The sequence below is a fragment of the Leguminivora glycinivorella genome, chromosome 5 (assembly GCF_023078275.1).
Source record: "Leguminivora glycinivorella isolate SPB_JAAS2020 chromosome 5, LegGlyc_1.1, whole genome shotgun sequence".
In the NCBI taxonomy this organism is placed as follows: domain Eukaryota; kingdom Metazoa; phylum Arthropoda; class Insecta; order Lepidoptera; family Tortricidae; genus Leguminivora; species Leguminivora glycinivorella.
Genome location: NC_062975.1, coordinates 6,676,338 through 6,692,809, shown reverse-complemented (window position 1 = coordinate 6,692,809; position 16,472 = coordinate 6,676,338). Strand labels below are relative to the sequence as shown.

Below are 16,472 nucleotides of genomic sequence, written 5' to 3'. Positions count from 1 at the left end.
AATTTAACTGAAAATGTAGGACAAAAGGTTTATTTCCCATGGAAAAATTGAATTTTGAGCCTTTTTTGTGGTAATATATGGCTGACGCTTTTTATAGACGGTTCATAGTCAATCCATACGTATATTTTTCAATGTAATTAATAAAACGTAAATAAAACCACATTTGTTTATGTTCTAATAAAAATATAATTATCAGTTCGTGTTGAGTATAAAACAACATTAACATTAATACAAGAAGTGATCTATGTACATCCTTAGCATAGCAACGCAGTATATTTTATGTTTAAAATAAATCAACTGTACAACTTTATAATACCTAGAAGAATTATAAAGTTATTGGAATAAATTTAAATTAGCTGCAATTATTTTAACCACACACTACATTATTAAAAATATATCTTTATTGATGGTATGTAGCAGCTTTCAGCGTTGTGGTTAAAGAGCAAGTTCTACCACGCAGTGGTTTACTGCTCTAGATTTATTCGTAATGCTCTACTTTTGAAAACGAATATACACAAAATTCAATAGAATTCTAACAATCATAAGGCACATGTATTAATGTTTTTGTTCATCACAATACTTGTTCATTAAATCATTATTACGTGCAATTTTATCAAACACAACCCTTGATAAAGGTTCGCCTAGCACGTCCAAGAATTATGTAGTTACAAAAATAATAATTTAGGAACAAACCACTACTAATTAGAAATATTATTTCAAGTCTTCAAACTTCTTGCAAAATCACGCATTATTCTGTATTAATTCATTCACATCTCATGATATACAAATATAGTCTTTAACAATTCATTAATTAACAGTTTTTTAGATAACCATTCAATTTATACATAGCAGTTTCTTCCAAAAGGGCCTTTTGCTTTGTAGTACTGGCAACCCCGCCAAAATAGCGGCGTCGAAAGCGTCTTTCAAATTTTTGCGGGTCTTGGCTGAAGTCTCGATGTAGGTCGCATTTATTTTCGCCGCCAAAGCCCTCGCTTCAGCGTCGGTCACAACGTGCTCGCCCCGACTCTGAAAATACAAAAAAAAAATGGTCAAGAATTATATTTTATAACCGTGGAATTTAAATTTCATGTTTAGCATGTAGATGATCCAATTCGGTGAAATCTGTGTGGCTATCCACCTCTTCTCTTTCACGCACGTATCATACCCTGCTATGGTCTCCGGCCTGACCAACGGAGAATCACGTCAGTCGTCTATGACAGGCAGTCGGTTTCTGAGAGTTCTGAGATATTGCCCAAAAAATTCACCCTCAAGTCTGCAGGACTCATCTCGGATCGAGCGCTAAATCGCTCTGTATGGCAAAAATCCGTGACGGGGCGTTGACGGCAGGATCGGCGCGAATCCACTACTCCGCTGAGTAGAAGGTCTCCAGCCAGATAACAAAGAAGCACAGCAGTGACACGTTGTCAGGCAGCTGGTTCTTCTGCATTATGGATTAAAGATTTCTGTGATATTGCCTAACAAAACTCACCCTCAAAGTCTGCAGGACTCTCGGATCGAGCGCTAAATCGCTCTGCGTGCCGATGAGAAGCAAGGGGGCATTGACGGCAGCGACGGCTCGCGTCCACCGTTCCGCCACGGAGCGGAAGGTTTCCGGCCGGACCACGGAGAAACAGAGCAGCAATACGTCCGTGCCCGGGTAGCACAGCTCGCGCAGCTCGGACATTGAGTCCTGGAAAAGGAAAGAAAGGATAAATAAATAAAACGTAAGCTTGAGAGGGCTAAGTAGATAATATATAGTTCCATCACTATACCTTTACTAGTTTTTCTGGTCAACATTTACAATTTCAGAGAACTACATGGCTCATAAAATAAAAGTCTACCCACCAGACGTGATACAATGAAATATCGATAAAAAAATCACCTCCCGCGATCAGACGCTCGTACAAAACGCTATGGGTGAAAGTGTACTTTCAACGCCTGAGAGCCTGACAATGCTATGGTTGCCTAATAAATCAAAACGTTGCGCAATTTCGATAACTCCCTTCGTGATCGCGATCGGCTGTTGAAAGTTCTGAGTTTGATGTTGCTATAAGAAGACAAGACAAGTCAGAGATCAGCATTAAAGAACAGTTTGCAGAAAAATACATAGCTAAGTAAGAGGGCGATACATTTTACACAATCAGACGATCTTTCGCGAAAATGGAAAAATCTAAATACAAATGCAAGAGCACTCTTATTCATCTGTTTCCCGATGACTGCGATGTTGGCCGTAGATTCAAAGTCAGTCTCGACAAGATCTTAAGAAATCTATTAAATTGTCTGATCAAATCATGTGGTGTGGTAGTTTGGATGCAATAAAGAAATTGATTCGCCGAACCCACTTGAATTTGTGAGATTAGGTATTCCCGATCCATAGGAAATTTACACATGATTGCGAATTTTGAACTAGGTTGGTGAATTGTGTGCATGTGGATATAGATGAGATTCACATTCTTTTCCGATCAAATCGGTTGATTTGATCATCCACCTAAGTTCATCAACCTTTATATTTTCTATTCGCTTATTAACTCGCAATTATAATGTATAATCTTCATTCAAATCGACTCTTACTCAATTTACTATGCATATGTTGTATTGCAGTCCCATGCATTATGATGCGAAAGTGAAATTACATATGCAATATGCATTATGCACGTTTCTGTGACTATGGCAGTTTCCTACAGCGTTATTATGGCTATTCAGGATTTACTAATGGTTAGTTATGGTTTATGGTCCTTTCAGCTGGGTCTGCTATTGAAAATCTTATGGGTAATAGAGTTCGTTGAATTTATGAACATACACATTCAACTGAAAGTCTATTCAAGTACTTTAGTGAGTAGAATTAGGCTAAGTTGACCATGCGGCGTAAGTATTTAGTAGTGCGCTCACAGAGTGTGGGAGCCCATACTGTAAATATTCTATGAAATTATGACGTTTAAAATAACACTTGCAGACTTGCATCTCTGTCTATACCTACTGGGGATGGGGTTGAACCAGCTAGGTATCTATTGTTTCTTGTTTTGATACACAGTACTTAGACAATAATGCTACCCAAAGCCGATTACATAGAATAAGCTTAAACTTATTGCAAAAACGAAACATTATCCACTTCCACTACCCAGCCATAAGGCTATAATTCACTGGACAGTGGACGTCGCCGTAATATCCCCTGGCTGGGAGGCAGTTATAATGTAATCAGGTGTCAGGGCCAGGCTCAGGTAAAAAGCATCCCTACGGTTATAGTTTCAAAGGGACCGACAACGTGTTTTCACGTCCTCGTGTAACTAGATGTAGTGAATTAGTTTGACATTCGTACTGACGAGTAAAATAAAGTTGTTTCATTCTTTAGGTTCTTATCGTTACAATTACAAGGAGTCCTTCGAAAGGTCGCAGCAAGTTTGGTATTTTATTATTTATTACAAATTGATGAAGGACTAAGTTAAAATCAATGTAAATAATTTTGTACCAATGCGTAACTAACTTAAAGACATAAATTATTATTTAATTTACCAAATAAACTTTTCATATTTAGATGTTTAATATTCGAATAATTCGGATAATACAATTTTTATTATTCGAATATTCGAATAATTCGGATAATTTCGGATAATTTATTAAATGGAACAAAATTAATGTTACAGGTGCGTATAAGCGTGGAATTGATAACGGCTGAGATAGATGAGCGCCATAATGCGAAATTTACCTACATTTTTATTTATTTTTTGCATAAATCAGCAAACTGTAGAAATTAAAACACACCTTGCTCTCTATCTTTAGTTCTATGATTAGAATCTTGCAATCAGATGGTGAGCTGTCGATATAAGACAGTTAGTAGTAGTGATTAGTTAGGTGTTAGATATAACGAGAAGTTTTTCTTACAACACCTTTACCTTGGAAATGGATGGTAGAGAGGATGGCTTGTGTAGAATGGAACGTTAGACAACATCATTGGATATGATGATGGTTATAGGCGATACAGCGTTGTAATATTATCCGTTCCGATATCGGATATAGGAAGGATGTCAAAGGCAAAAATCAAAGATGGCGCCTTGAATGATTTCGAGAATGTATAGGAGTCGGTCCTTCGCTCGATCGGATCGGATACTCATCTTAAATCTGCGGGGCCCTTCCGGATACACTTCGACCCATCGGGATCTTTTGTGCAATTACCCCTTAGATCTTAAGATCCTTCAGCTATTCAGGAGCTTCTCGATCATCTCCACGTATCGGATGATGAGGCTCATGGGTAGCTCTCTGATGTCCTTTGGTACTAGGTAGCCTGCTCCAAAGTTCTTCATTCTTTGTCTGGCGAGGGCGTGACATTCACACATTAGATGTCTGACGGTCTCTTCCTCTTCGCCGCACATGCGACAATCTGTGTAGTCAGCGTGTCCCATCTTGGCCAACATTCCTTTGATCCCGTAATGGCCTGTGAACACCCCCGTTATAATTTGGAGTTGTCTTTTGCCTAGCTTTCCTAGCTTTTTGCTCCATCCAGATTCTACCCTCCGCATAAAGACCTATGCTTCAGACCTACCAGGGCATCCCACTCTTTTTGGTGATTAGCCTTTGTATGGTCCTTCATAGCCGTTTTAATGGTTACACACGTTAAACTTCCGTGAGACATATTCAAATAATTAACTAATTAATTAGGCGTATACTATACGCCTGAAGAGGGGCCTCGAATTGGCCCGAAACATGTCGCAGCAATAGCGATATAATAACGTGAGTACAACCGTATTTCAATTAATTGTTTTAATGGTTCCTTGTGACGTTGTCTTCAGACCTGGCCTTGGCAAGTTCATCAGCATTTTCATTGCCAATGAAGCCTTCGTGCCCCGGTATCCATACCAGTCGCACCTTGTTTTGCCTTCCAAGCTTGTTAAGAGCTTGGATGCCGTTTAATACCAGTCAAGAGTCACCTCTGGGCGATGTGAAGGCTTTGAGTGCCGCCTGACTGTCGCTGAGTATATAGATATTCTTTCTTTGGGTTTGTCTAACTATATTCTTATGTACAAAGGTAATTATTGCATATGTCTCGGCTTAAAAGACAGTGGCATAATTGCCCATGCTGATACTACCACTATAGTCACTAGTCATTTGCACAAATGCCTACGCCCGTACCAGATGCCATCTTGGACCGGATCGGATACTTAATATAAAAAGTTGAAAACTCTTTTCGTAATAGGCTCTAAACAAAAGCGTCCTGGTTAGGGTCTTAGAATAGGAATGAGCAACTGAGAACAGGTACTCGTTCAAAACAGAATAACCAAAAAAAGAGAAGACCAATTAGTCGAAGACACTTCCTATCCAGGTGTGGATCATTTTAGACCTTAGTTGCACAGTGGCTGGTACCAAAGTACCAATGGAAGGGGAGAGGTGATAAATAAGTAAGTACGTAACAAATTCTTTATTGTACCACCAACATAAAATATACAAGACATAAAATTAAAAAAAAAACCGGCCAAGAGCGTGTCGGGTCACGCTCAGTGTAGGGTTCCGTAGTTTTACGTATTTTTCTCAAAAACTACTGAACCTATCAAGTTCAAAACAATTTTCCTAGAAAGTTTTTATAAAGTTCTACTTTTGTGATTTTTTTCATATTTTTTAAACATATGGTTCAAAAGTTAGAGGGGGGGACGCACTTTTTTTCCTTTAGGAGCGATTATTTCCGAAAATATTAATATCATCAAAAAACGATCTTAGTAAACCCTTATTCATTTTTAAATACCTATCCAACAATATATCACACGTTGGGGTTGGAATGAAAAAAAATATCAGCCCCCACTTTACATGTAGGGGGGGTACCCTAATAAAACATTTTTTTCCATTTTTTATTTTTGCACTTTGTTGGCGTGATTGATATACATATTGGTACCAAATTTCAGCTTTGTAGTGCTTACGGTTACTGAGATTATCCGCGGACGGACGGACGGACGGACGGACGGACGGACGGACGGACGGACGGACGGACAGACAGACATGGCGAAACTATAAGGGTTCCTAGTTGACTACGGAACCCTAAAAATGAAGAAGGAGGAGGTACAAAGGCGAACTTATTTAAATATTCAAATCCAAAACGCCTCAAATTGCTCGGCAGCGATTTGATGGGTTTTAGTTCGGAGTGAGGCGCTAAATTTCAATTTCAAAAAAACAAGGGACCAAGGAAAGGGAAGTTGAAGATAAATAGGTGTTAACTTGTTAGCAATAACATTGTCCGTATTAAGAATTGATCGAAATTGGTTTCAGTGACGTCTATCTATTAAATATATTACTTATAAATAAAAAATAATGTTTATAGAAATTATCCGTTTATCCGGATAATTGCACTTGGATTATTCGAATATTTTCGGATAAAAATATTGGCGGATATTCGAATAATTCGGATATTCGAATATCCGGTTTGCAAACCCTACGCATAGCTGGGCACCGTTAATCAAATAGTTAACTTCGATAATCGTTAATCCGTTACTTAAAAAGTTAACTTCGTTAATCGTTAAAGCGATACATTTAGGTAGATTTAACGGAAGTTAAAGTTAATCGATAATCCGTTAACACGTTATAAAAATAGGACTCCACTGTAGGTATTATGTATTTCTATTTACTAAGTATCCACCAAAAACCATTAAAACCTGTGACGCCAATCGGTAAAAAACCGAAATGTAATAATTTCGATCTCTTCGGGCGTGTACCGCCGTTGGTTGGCTAAATCCTAGGTTTTACTTTGGATTGGTAATTATTGGGTCATTCATGCGGTCGCGATCGTGGTGCGTCGGTTCTTCAGATTGAGATTTGAGATGACAACTCGATGCTGTGGGCCACGATAACTTGGTAGAGTAATCTAAATCTAATCTAAGGCCCGCGCCGGACTCTAACTCGTCGATGCGTCGATTGCGCGATATGTCTGTCATGCCTGATGATTGCACTCTATTCCCAGGTTAGTGATCGATCTAGCACGCCTAATAAGATTTAGAAGATCTCGAATAAGTGATCCAAAGTCGCCAATTGGTCTTTAGACTGTTTATAACCGACGGATCTGCTTTTACCGATAAAACCTAGGTTTTGCCGTACTACGGGCTTTTACAGTAGCAGTATTCTTACTGTACTTACACTTCTGTGTAAGAACGTGGTTTTCGCGGCGCAGCGAGCCGCATGGGGTGCTGGATTAACGATTAACGGACTCTATGAAATTTAACGGAAGTTAACGAGTCCGTTAACATTTTTTAAAGTTAACTTAAAAGTTAATCCGTTAATCGAAATGTTAACTTCGTTAATTAACGATTAACGGATTAACGAGTTAATGCCCAGCTATGCATTTACGAAATCTGTAGTTGGTAGTTATCACTATTTACTGTTGGCAACACCACCGCCTCTCCACGCTACACGCAGCATCGGGGATTCCCCAATAGACGTTTGTATACTGAATGTTAATTGAATTAAAACGTACGTTATTGTTATTGAAACACGTTACAACTCACGAAAAACCGTTATTGTCGTATTATTTGTTCATCTGAAAAAAAACCATGGTGCTCGGTTTTTTTTTCATGTTTTTTTTCATAATTCTGAAAAAAAAATAATCTAATCCTTTAAGCTCCTAGCCTATCATCTATCGATCATCTATCGCACTTTATATTTCGAAACTTCTAGTGCTTCATACAGCAAAGATTACGCGATGCAAATATGACAAGTAATTAAATCGAGCTCATTTATTCATGTCAAAGAATCAGCCGTTGAAGACTAGTGATTATAGAAAGCGATAATTGAAAATAATATCCTTCAACAAGTAGCTTTCCACCTTTTTATGGGTGGTGATTACAGAGATCGGATTTTTGCCCCCGTCATCTCTAACTACCTTATTATTTATTTCTTAATTTTCTTTATTAAAATGACGGAAAGTCATACAGATAAGAATATTGAAAAACATGTCGCAAACCGTCCGATCCTGGTGATTACAAGGAGAAATAAGATTTTAGCCAATAGTATCTACCTACCTATACACAATGTTTGATTGTGTATTCTGTGATGTGTTATTACCTATTACTTATATTACCTAAGTTTAACTACTTAGGTATGGTTATGATATAAACGAGTTTCTTTTTTGGCGAAAGTTTTTATTTCCGGAACTTGATGACTTTTCTTTGCGGCTTTCATGGAGTTGATTCCTTATTTAATGTTTCCACAGACTATATAATAAAAAGTAATGAAATATAATTTACTTACACCTAAGAACATAAGGTTACAAATTATTCTAGAACAGTTTTGCAAATGGAAACCAATTGTTTAGTATGCAGCTGTTAAACTACCTAGGAAAATGGTTTTCCCCTCACTAGCTCGGAAACACGTGTTTTGTCCTTTAATATCAGCGGGTAAAAACGCATTTTATCCACTAGTGGATAAAGTAATTTGACCTTGAATAGAGGCAAATTTTCTGCTTTAAAATTGATAAAAGTGGGTTTATGTAGTGATGACGATGTTTTACCACCTGTGGAACTACTGAAAGCAGTGATAGACGCGTTTTTTGCGTTGTACTTTCCTCGCTATAGTGAGGGGAAAAGTTTTGTGTTACACACGAGAGCAAATGTATTTTACTTCTCGTGTGTTGAAAAACTCGCAAGCTCAGGATTCTATTCTCGAACCACTCGCTTCGCTCGTGGTTCAACTATAGAATCCTTTCGCTTGCTCGTTTTTCAATTCCACACTCGGCGTTAAAATATAACTTTGCACTCTTGTATAACAAATAACTATTCTTCCCATACGAGCAAGTCGTAAAACTAGCGTCGCGCGAAAAACACAATAACGAACGAGCATCAAAACAGAACGGTTGTCTGCGTTTACAAAATACGCCGCTCAGACGGAGCAGTAAAAATTGTAGCCTTCGATCTTTCAGTATATGTAACCTTTAGGATTACGGAGTCTCTCTTATACTGGTTCTCCTAAAACGGATCGCTAAAGGAGACAATAGTGCAAAAACGGCTGTCCAACTTCCCTAACATTCTACAATGGCAACACCTCGCTCGCAGGTAGAGAGAGTGTGGGAGACAGGCAAGATGTGGCCATTGTCTGCGACGCGGAAAAAATCAGGACTGTTTGATCAAATCGGTGCACAATCGAAAGGAAATCGGGGGACATGTGAACGCACTGAAGTGCGTCCATTGTCGCCATTCATAAAGTGCACGTGCTATTCGCTTGGGAATTTTAGCGCTGGTTGCGTCACAAGAATAATAAATGCTTATGTAAAAAATGTTTATGATAGGCTCGATCGCACTATTGTTAAAGCTGCGCTTTGAAATAAGCAGCTAAACCGAATTTCATCGGTTCATCACTCAAATCAGATTCTGACAATACCTAGTAGAATTGGCTATAGGTACCTACAGGTATTCAATACTGCAACATAATTATTATAACCACATTACTGTGAGAACTTCCTACAACAGTTTACTAGCAAAATAACATTTCACACGTTTTTAACAGTACAGTTAACGTCAACTTGGTGGGATACGGAGGCATGAGGTGGTTCCATCAGTTCCACGACTGTAGATTAAATAACAAAAACTTTCCCATTCTATAACAATGTGTAGTAAAAATAAATTCTCACATTACATAATCATTGAAAAGTAATCTATTTAGGCCCCAAAAAACTGATTTCAGATAAGCCGTTTTCTCTTTCGTCGAGTTATATGAGTCAATCTCATACGCTTTGTTCACAGAGAAATTAAATTAGCTCCTTCAAAGGAGTGAGTCAATCTGCGATATCTTTTTATTTGGTTGACCTCGCCTCGCTGACATTTAACATGTGCGTCTACCGTGGGCCCTTTTTAGTGGGGGCAATTTACAGGTTTGGTGGAAATAAAAAGTGAAACTTATTGGTATCATCCCGTAAAAAGGCGCCGAAGACACATAAAAACACTTTTTGGACTGTAAAAAGTACTTATTAACCAAACTAAGTATATAAGTTACTTAGTATCTAAAATGATTTAGCAACTTATTTTTACTGTTGTACCTATGAAATAATAAATATTACCGTAATTCTTCTTGTGTGCACGACTCTCATGAACTACACAATAAAAATGAAAGCTGTAAGAATCTTCAACATATTGACTGATAAATTGTAGTGGTAAGACATATATTCATTGTATACTCAACCTTATGTACTCTATATAACCATGCCTTGTACCCAATACAGTTCAGTTAGAGCCTAATGTTTGTTTGATTCACATCCTTCCCAACGTCCTCCGTACATGGCGACCGTGACAGGTTGTCGACCCTCTCGGATCCACGCGTCGTGCCTAATACGGATATGAGACCGTTCTCTATCTATAGGCGGATACATAGATCACTTACGAAGTAACGATGATTCAAATTCAGTTTTGTGATCTTAAAGTGACAGACGTGTGTGTGCATTCGATAAATATACCAGCAAAATGGGAAAGCAGCAATCCAAGTCCGAAGAAACAATAGTGGTGCAGAACGCCGCGGGAGGCAATAACAACGCTTCCGTTGAAGAACTTAAATTTCACATTACAACAACTAACATATTGTTGTCTATAATAGTGTTATCCATAATTTTGGGTCTACTCTACTCCATTATCAAGCTGTATCGGAAGTGCCACGTGGGATGGATAACGCGAGAAATTCATCGCAATACCTTACGGAGATCAGTATTTCGCCGTGCACCAGCGGACCCCGCAGGCAGTGACGGCGTTCAGCCAAAACTATATCCAAGAGTGCCAGGGGTATAATACGGTGATTAATGTGATTCTAAGAAGTGAATAAGAATGTTGGAATCTAAATTTCAAATTTGAAACATTTTACAAGTCTACATCTTTTGATAGGGATGGAGCATTGAACTTGCAATTACGAAAGTAGGTACAGTGCACGCGCCACCGCCGCCATACGACACCACTCGTGCCCGATGTTTGCCGCGCGTCCGTAAATGGTCACCGAATGATTCATTGAGTGCTCAACGTTTGATGAACTTTAATTTGATCCGGGAGTTAAGTGAACTTAATTGCATTCCATTTTCATAAAGTGAAGTGATAGTGCTAAATGGTAAATATGAAAGTGCAACATAGAAACTGTAAGTAGATTAGAAAGTTACTTATAACTCACCCCGATGGGAATATATAGCACTGTAATGTTAAATGTCTTTCAATTAAAGACGTTCGATTGATTAGTATTATATCGATCATATATTTATGGCAAGTATCTTAGAATTACTGTTTAATGAGTTGAGGGACGTAAGGACGTACCTAATTAAAATAGGCCCATCCAGAAGGACAGGTCAAATCTTAAAAAAAAAGTAACGAAGCGCACGCGATATATGAGCGATATACTACGAGTTTATTAGATATTGACGCTCAAATTACTTCAGGGATTATAAGCGGGAAAGATTTACCCGTTTTGGAGAAATTTAACGAGAAAATAATATCATTATATGACGAGATAGTAAATTTATGTAAGGATATTCCAGTGAACGGAGCCAGCGAGATAAATAGTATAACCATGTCGACATTCGATTTAAAGACGGCCTTGAGCCTTCTGCCATGCATGACAGATGAAGAAAATGCTACTAAGCAATTAATAGATAATATTGAATATTATGATTCAATTCTCACTGACTCTGGGTGTAAGAAAAATTTAATAAACTTCGTTTTAAAGAGTAGATTATCGCAGGCTGCCAAACTTAAAATGAAGACTAAATATGACACCGTACAAACTTTGATTTTGGACATGAGGGCAGAATTATTGCCAAAAAAGGCAGCCACGGCTATCCAGAGTAGGATGCAAAAAATTAGACAAAATGATTTATCGGTTTTAGACTACGGGAAGGAGTTGACAAACTTATTTGTTGACCTTACGGTTACGCAAGCCGATGGGAACACGACTTGTTACGATATTTTGAAACCAATTAATGAGAAATATGCAATCAAACAATTTGCCGACGGCTTACGGAACCGTAGATTAAGCACAATAATTTCAGCAAGGAATTATACCTCCCTCAAGGATGCGATTCAAGGCGCTCAGGACGAAGAAATGGGCACAACTGTCACATCGGGAGAAATAATGGGTATGTATAAAAATACCTATTTCTATTCAGACAGAGGTAATAGGAACGGATACAGGGGATTCCGGGGGGGCGGCCACAGGGTTGCCTCCGGTTCCAGAGGCCGCAGCTACGAATATTCGAATCAAAGTCGCGAATGGCGACGACAGCCACAGCCATCTACGTCACGAGCTCAGAATCTGCAGACCCGCCCAAACAGAGGTACGTATACCCAACGCTATCAAGGAACGCGTCCTCAACATGATCTTAACATTATGACCGAACCGGTGGATGATAACTCAGACGATGCAAACCTCGTACCGGAAGTCCCAAATCAGTTTTTTCGTGACTAAACCAGAACATACAATTTTAGCCACTGACAGCGACTGTTACGTACACCTTTCGTCAGTATCCTATCTAGCAGATTCTGGGGCATCGTTGTCTGCTATCAAATATAGACATGTAGCTAAACACAAAATTCCAATCCACACTGAGAGCATAGTCATAAATGGAGTCGGTGGAAGGGCAGGAACGATAGGATATGTCTACCTTACTCTCAAATTGGGAGACAGGGATGTGCAACATAAGTTCCACGTATTCAGAACATTGCCGGTGGAATCGGACGGCATATTAGGTCGCGACTTTTTAAGGAAGTATAAAGCTAATATAGATTTCGAATATAATAAATTAAGATTAAAAATAAATGCTGAAACATTTATTTCTATACCTATAACGACAGTCTGTAATACAGCAATAAATATTCCCAAAAGGTGCGAATCAGTACACTATGTAGAAACAGAATTTAACGAGGATTGTGTAGTTTGTTCAGACACAATACAAGAAGGCATATACGTAGCAAATTCAATTGCGACACCCGTCAATGGAGTGATACCGATAAGAATATTAAATGTTACTGACACTGATATATCATTGGAAAGCATAACACCCACGATTCATAACCTTAATGGCTACGATTTATGCGCTTTTGGTAACGTAACAAAAAATGCTGATAGAGTTAAACATTTATTTGAAAAACTAAAGCTAAGCCACCTCAATAAAAGAACAATTGACAATCGAGAGTATATGTGCAAAATATGCGGATATTTTCCATTTACCTGGAGACTCTCTAACTACCACAGACATATATCAACACTCCATTACTTTGAAACCAAATACCCAGCCAATATTCACAAAGCCTTATAGGTTACCATTTTCTCAAAGGGCAGAAGTTAGGCGTCAATTAGATAAAATGCTTGAAGAAGGTATAATAGAACCCAGTAAAAGCGAATGGTCTAGCCCAATATTATTAGTCCCTAAGAAGTTGGACGAAAACGGCAAAAAACAGTGGCGTCTAGTAGTAGACTATAGAAAACTGAATAATACTATTGAAGATGACAAATTTCCACTGCCGAATATTACTGAAATCTTGGAATCATTATCTGGAAGCATATAATTTCACCCATTTAGATTTATATCAGGGTTACTACAATGTTGATCTTGAGAAAAATAGTAGAAAGTTAACAGCATTCGCCTCAGGGGAATATCAAATGACTCGTATGCCACAAGGATTAAAATCGAGCCCCAGTTCCTTCTCGCGTATGATGAATATCGCCTTAGCTGGACTAAATTATGAAAAATGCTTAATTTACCTCGATGACTTAATTATATTTGGTAGAAATTTAGAAAGTCATAACAAAAATTTGCAGAGTGTATTCGAAAGATTGCGGGAGGTTAAATTAAAATTGAATCCAGTAAAATGCGATTTTCTAAAAAAGAAAATACTTTACTTAGGTCACGTCATTTCAAACGAAGGAATATTACCAGATCCAGAAAAAATAAATGTGGTGAAAAATTATCCGCGCCCACAAAATACAGAAGAGGTTAAGAGATTTGTAGCTTTCACTAACTACTACAGGAAATTTGTTTATAATTTTGCAGCCATAGCGCAGCCTTTGAATGCTTTGTGTAAGAAAAATACACCATTTATTTGGGATAACGATTGCCAGAAATCATTTGATTCATTGAAAGAACATATAGTAACTCCACCAGTTCTTGATTATCCAAATTTAACAGAAGAAAATCAGTTTATAGTGCAAACCGATGCGTCTAATAAAGCGATCGGTGCTATATTGTCGAACAAAAATGGACGACCAGTAGCTTTTGCAAGTAGGACTTTAAATCCAGCAGAAAAAATTATCCGGTTATAGAAAAAGAGCTTTTGGCTATAGTATGGGCAATCAAACACTTCCGTCCATATTTGTACGGACGAGCTTTCAAAATAAAAACAGACCATAAACCGTTAATCTATCTGTTTAATCTAAGAGACCCATCTAGTAGATTAATGAAATTCAGAATGGTTTTAGAAGAATATGACTTCGAAGTTGAATATGTAAAGGGCACAAATAATGCGGCTGCGGACGCGTTGTCTCGTATTACTGTAACATCCGAACAATTAAAAGAATTTCATGACATTCACGTCATGACAAGGGCACAGGCACGTAAGTTGGCAAATATGTGTCCACCGTCAGATATAGTGCACGCTAATGTTAGGTCTGATAGCATGAATCAAAAAGTAGTAAGTACTCATTTTAAGCCAAAACAATCGGTAGAGTTAGTTTTCAGTGACGCTATAGGCATAGAAAATATGAGGAAAAAAGGTATAATTACCAATGAAAGTAAAACATTATGTTATGTTCGCCATAAACAAACCATTTACATAAAGCACTACAACTCATTACCGCTAATAACGCGAGCGGAGTTTGTGAAGGAATTAAATGAAATGTGTATGAAAGAAAACATAAGTCAATTGTGTATAGTTAAAAATAATGACAACGATATTTTTATTAAAAAACTGGCAGAGGAAATGACCAAAACTGAACATAATTCAGGGCTTAGGCTATGTGTTCTAAATAATGTAACAAAGGTATTTGATAAAGATGACCAACGTGTCATTATCAATGACTTCCACCTTTTGCCCAGCAGTGGACACGCGGGTGTAAAGAGAATGATTAATAAGATCAAAAAATATTACTACTGGCCCGGCATTGATAACGACGTAAAAAAATTCGTAGCAAAATGCGATCAATGCCAACGTAATAAGTATTCCTTGCCAGTAAAAGAACCTATGTCACTGACTACTACAGCTGAAACATCTTTTCAAAAGGTTTACCTCGATTTAGTGGGACCGTTAGAAACAGACGATAATAGGTACTCATACATACTAACACTGCAATGTGAACTGACGAAATATATTGAGGCAATTCCATTATACACAAAACAGGCGACAGAAGTTGCAAAAGCCCTAGTTTGTAATTTTATTCTTAGATACGGTGTACCAAAGGAAATAGCCACAGACAGAGGTCAAGAATTCATGTCGACTATATTCCAAGAAACATGTAAGTTGCTAGAGATTAAGAAGTTGTCCTCGACAGCATACCACCTCCAGTCAATTGGCGCACTTGAGGTAACACATAAACATTTGAAGTCTTTTCTCCGGATACAAACCGAAAATCACCCAGAAACTTGGAGCCAGTGGCTGCCCTTCTGGTGTTTTGCCTATAATACGGCAGTACACTCTGAAACGAAGTTTACCCCTTACGAATTAGTTTTTGGAAAAATATGCTCACTTCCTAGTAACATTACATCAAACGTTGAGCCCCTTTACAATTTTGACAATTATCCCTGCGAATTAAAATACCGTTTGCAATTGTCACAAAGCGAAGCACGAGAAAATTTACTTTTAAGTAAGAATATAAGAAAGACAAAGTATGATTCATATGTAAATCCTATAACATATAAAACAGGTGATTTAGTACTAGTAAAAAATGAAACAGGGACAAAATTGGATGCGCTGTATTCCGGACCATTTAAAGTAGTAAAAGATATCTCTCCTAATGTTCAAATAACGAAAGATGGAAGACTTGATGTCATACACAAAAATCGTACAAAAATGTACCGTGACCAATTGTAACTAAGAAAGAATACATTAATGTCAAAATAACTTTACTAGGTAATTAAGTAATTAAATCTAAGACTCGTATAAAAAAAAAAAAAAAAAAAAAAGGAATTGTTTTCTTTTTTTTTTTCCCTTCCCCATGGGAGGTGTAGTGGTAAGACATATATTCATTGTATACTCAACCTTATGTACTCTATATAACCATGCCTTGTACCCAATACAGTTCAGTTAGAGCCTAATGTTTGTTTGATTCACATCCTTCCCAACGTCCTCCGTACAAAATAATAACACACATAGACAATTTCCTCGTAATTAAATCGATGTATATTGTAATATAATACGTATAATCTTGATTGACTAGTGACCACAGGAGATGACGAGAGATAAAATATTGATCCCTCTGTGTCACGTTTCATTAGTTTGGCGAGAGGTTTGAGATCTCCCAAAGTCCCAGCTCTATCGGAGGCTTCGACG

At 37.8% G+C, this 16,472-nt stretch overlaps 1 protein-coding gene across 1 annotated transcript in view; it reads right to left on the bottom strand.

The window, feature by feature from the left end:
* Positions 1-162: 162 nt before the first annotated feature.
* Positions 163-16,472, bottom strand: part of LOC125226261 — an 83,542-nt gene continuing 67,232 nt past the window's right edge. The window contains exons 3-4 of the mRNA XM_048130187.1: positions 1,490-1,690; positions 163-1,026 (exon numbers count right to left, since the gene is read on the bottom strand). Coding sequence (XP_047986144.1) covers positions 835-1,026; positions 1,490-1,690 — 393 coding nt within the window. The 3' untranslated portion in view covers positions 163-834. The remainder of the gene's footprint in view (positions 1,027-1,489; positions 1,691-16,472) is intronic.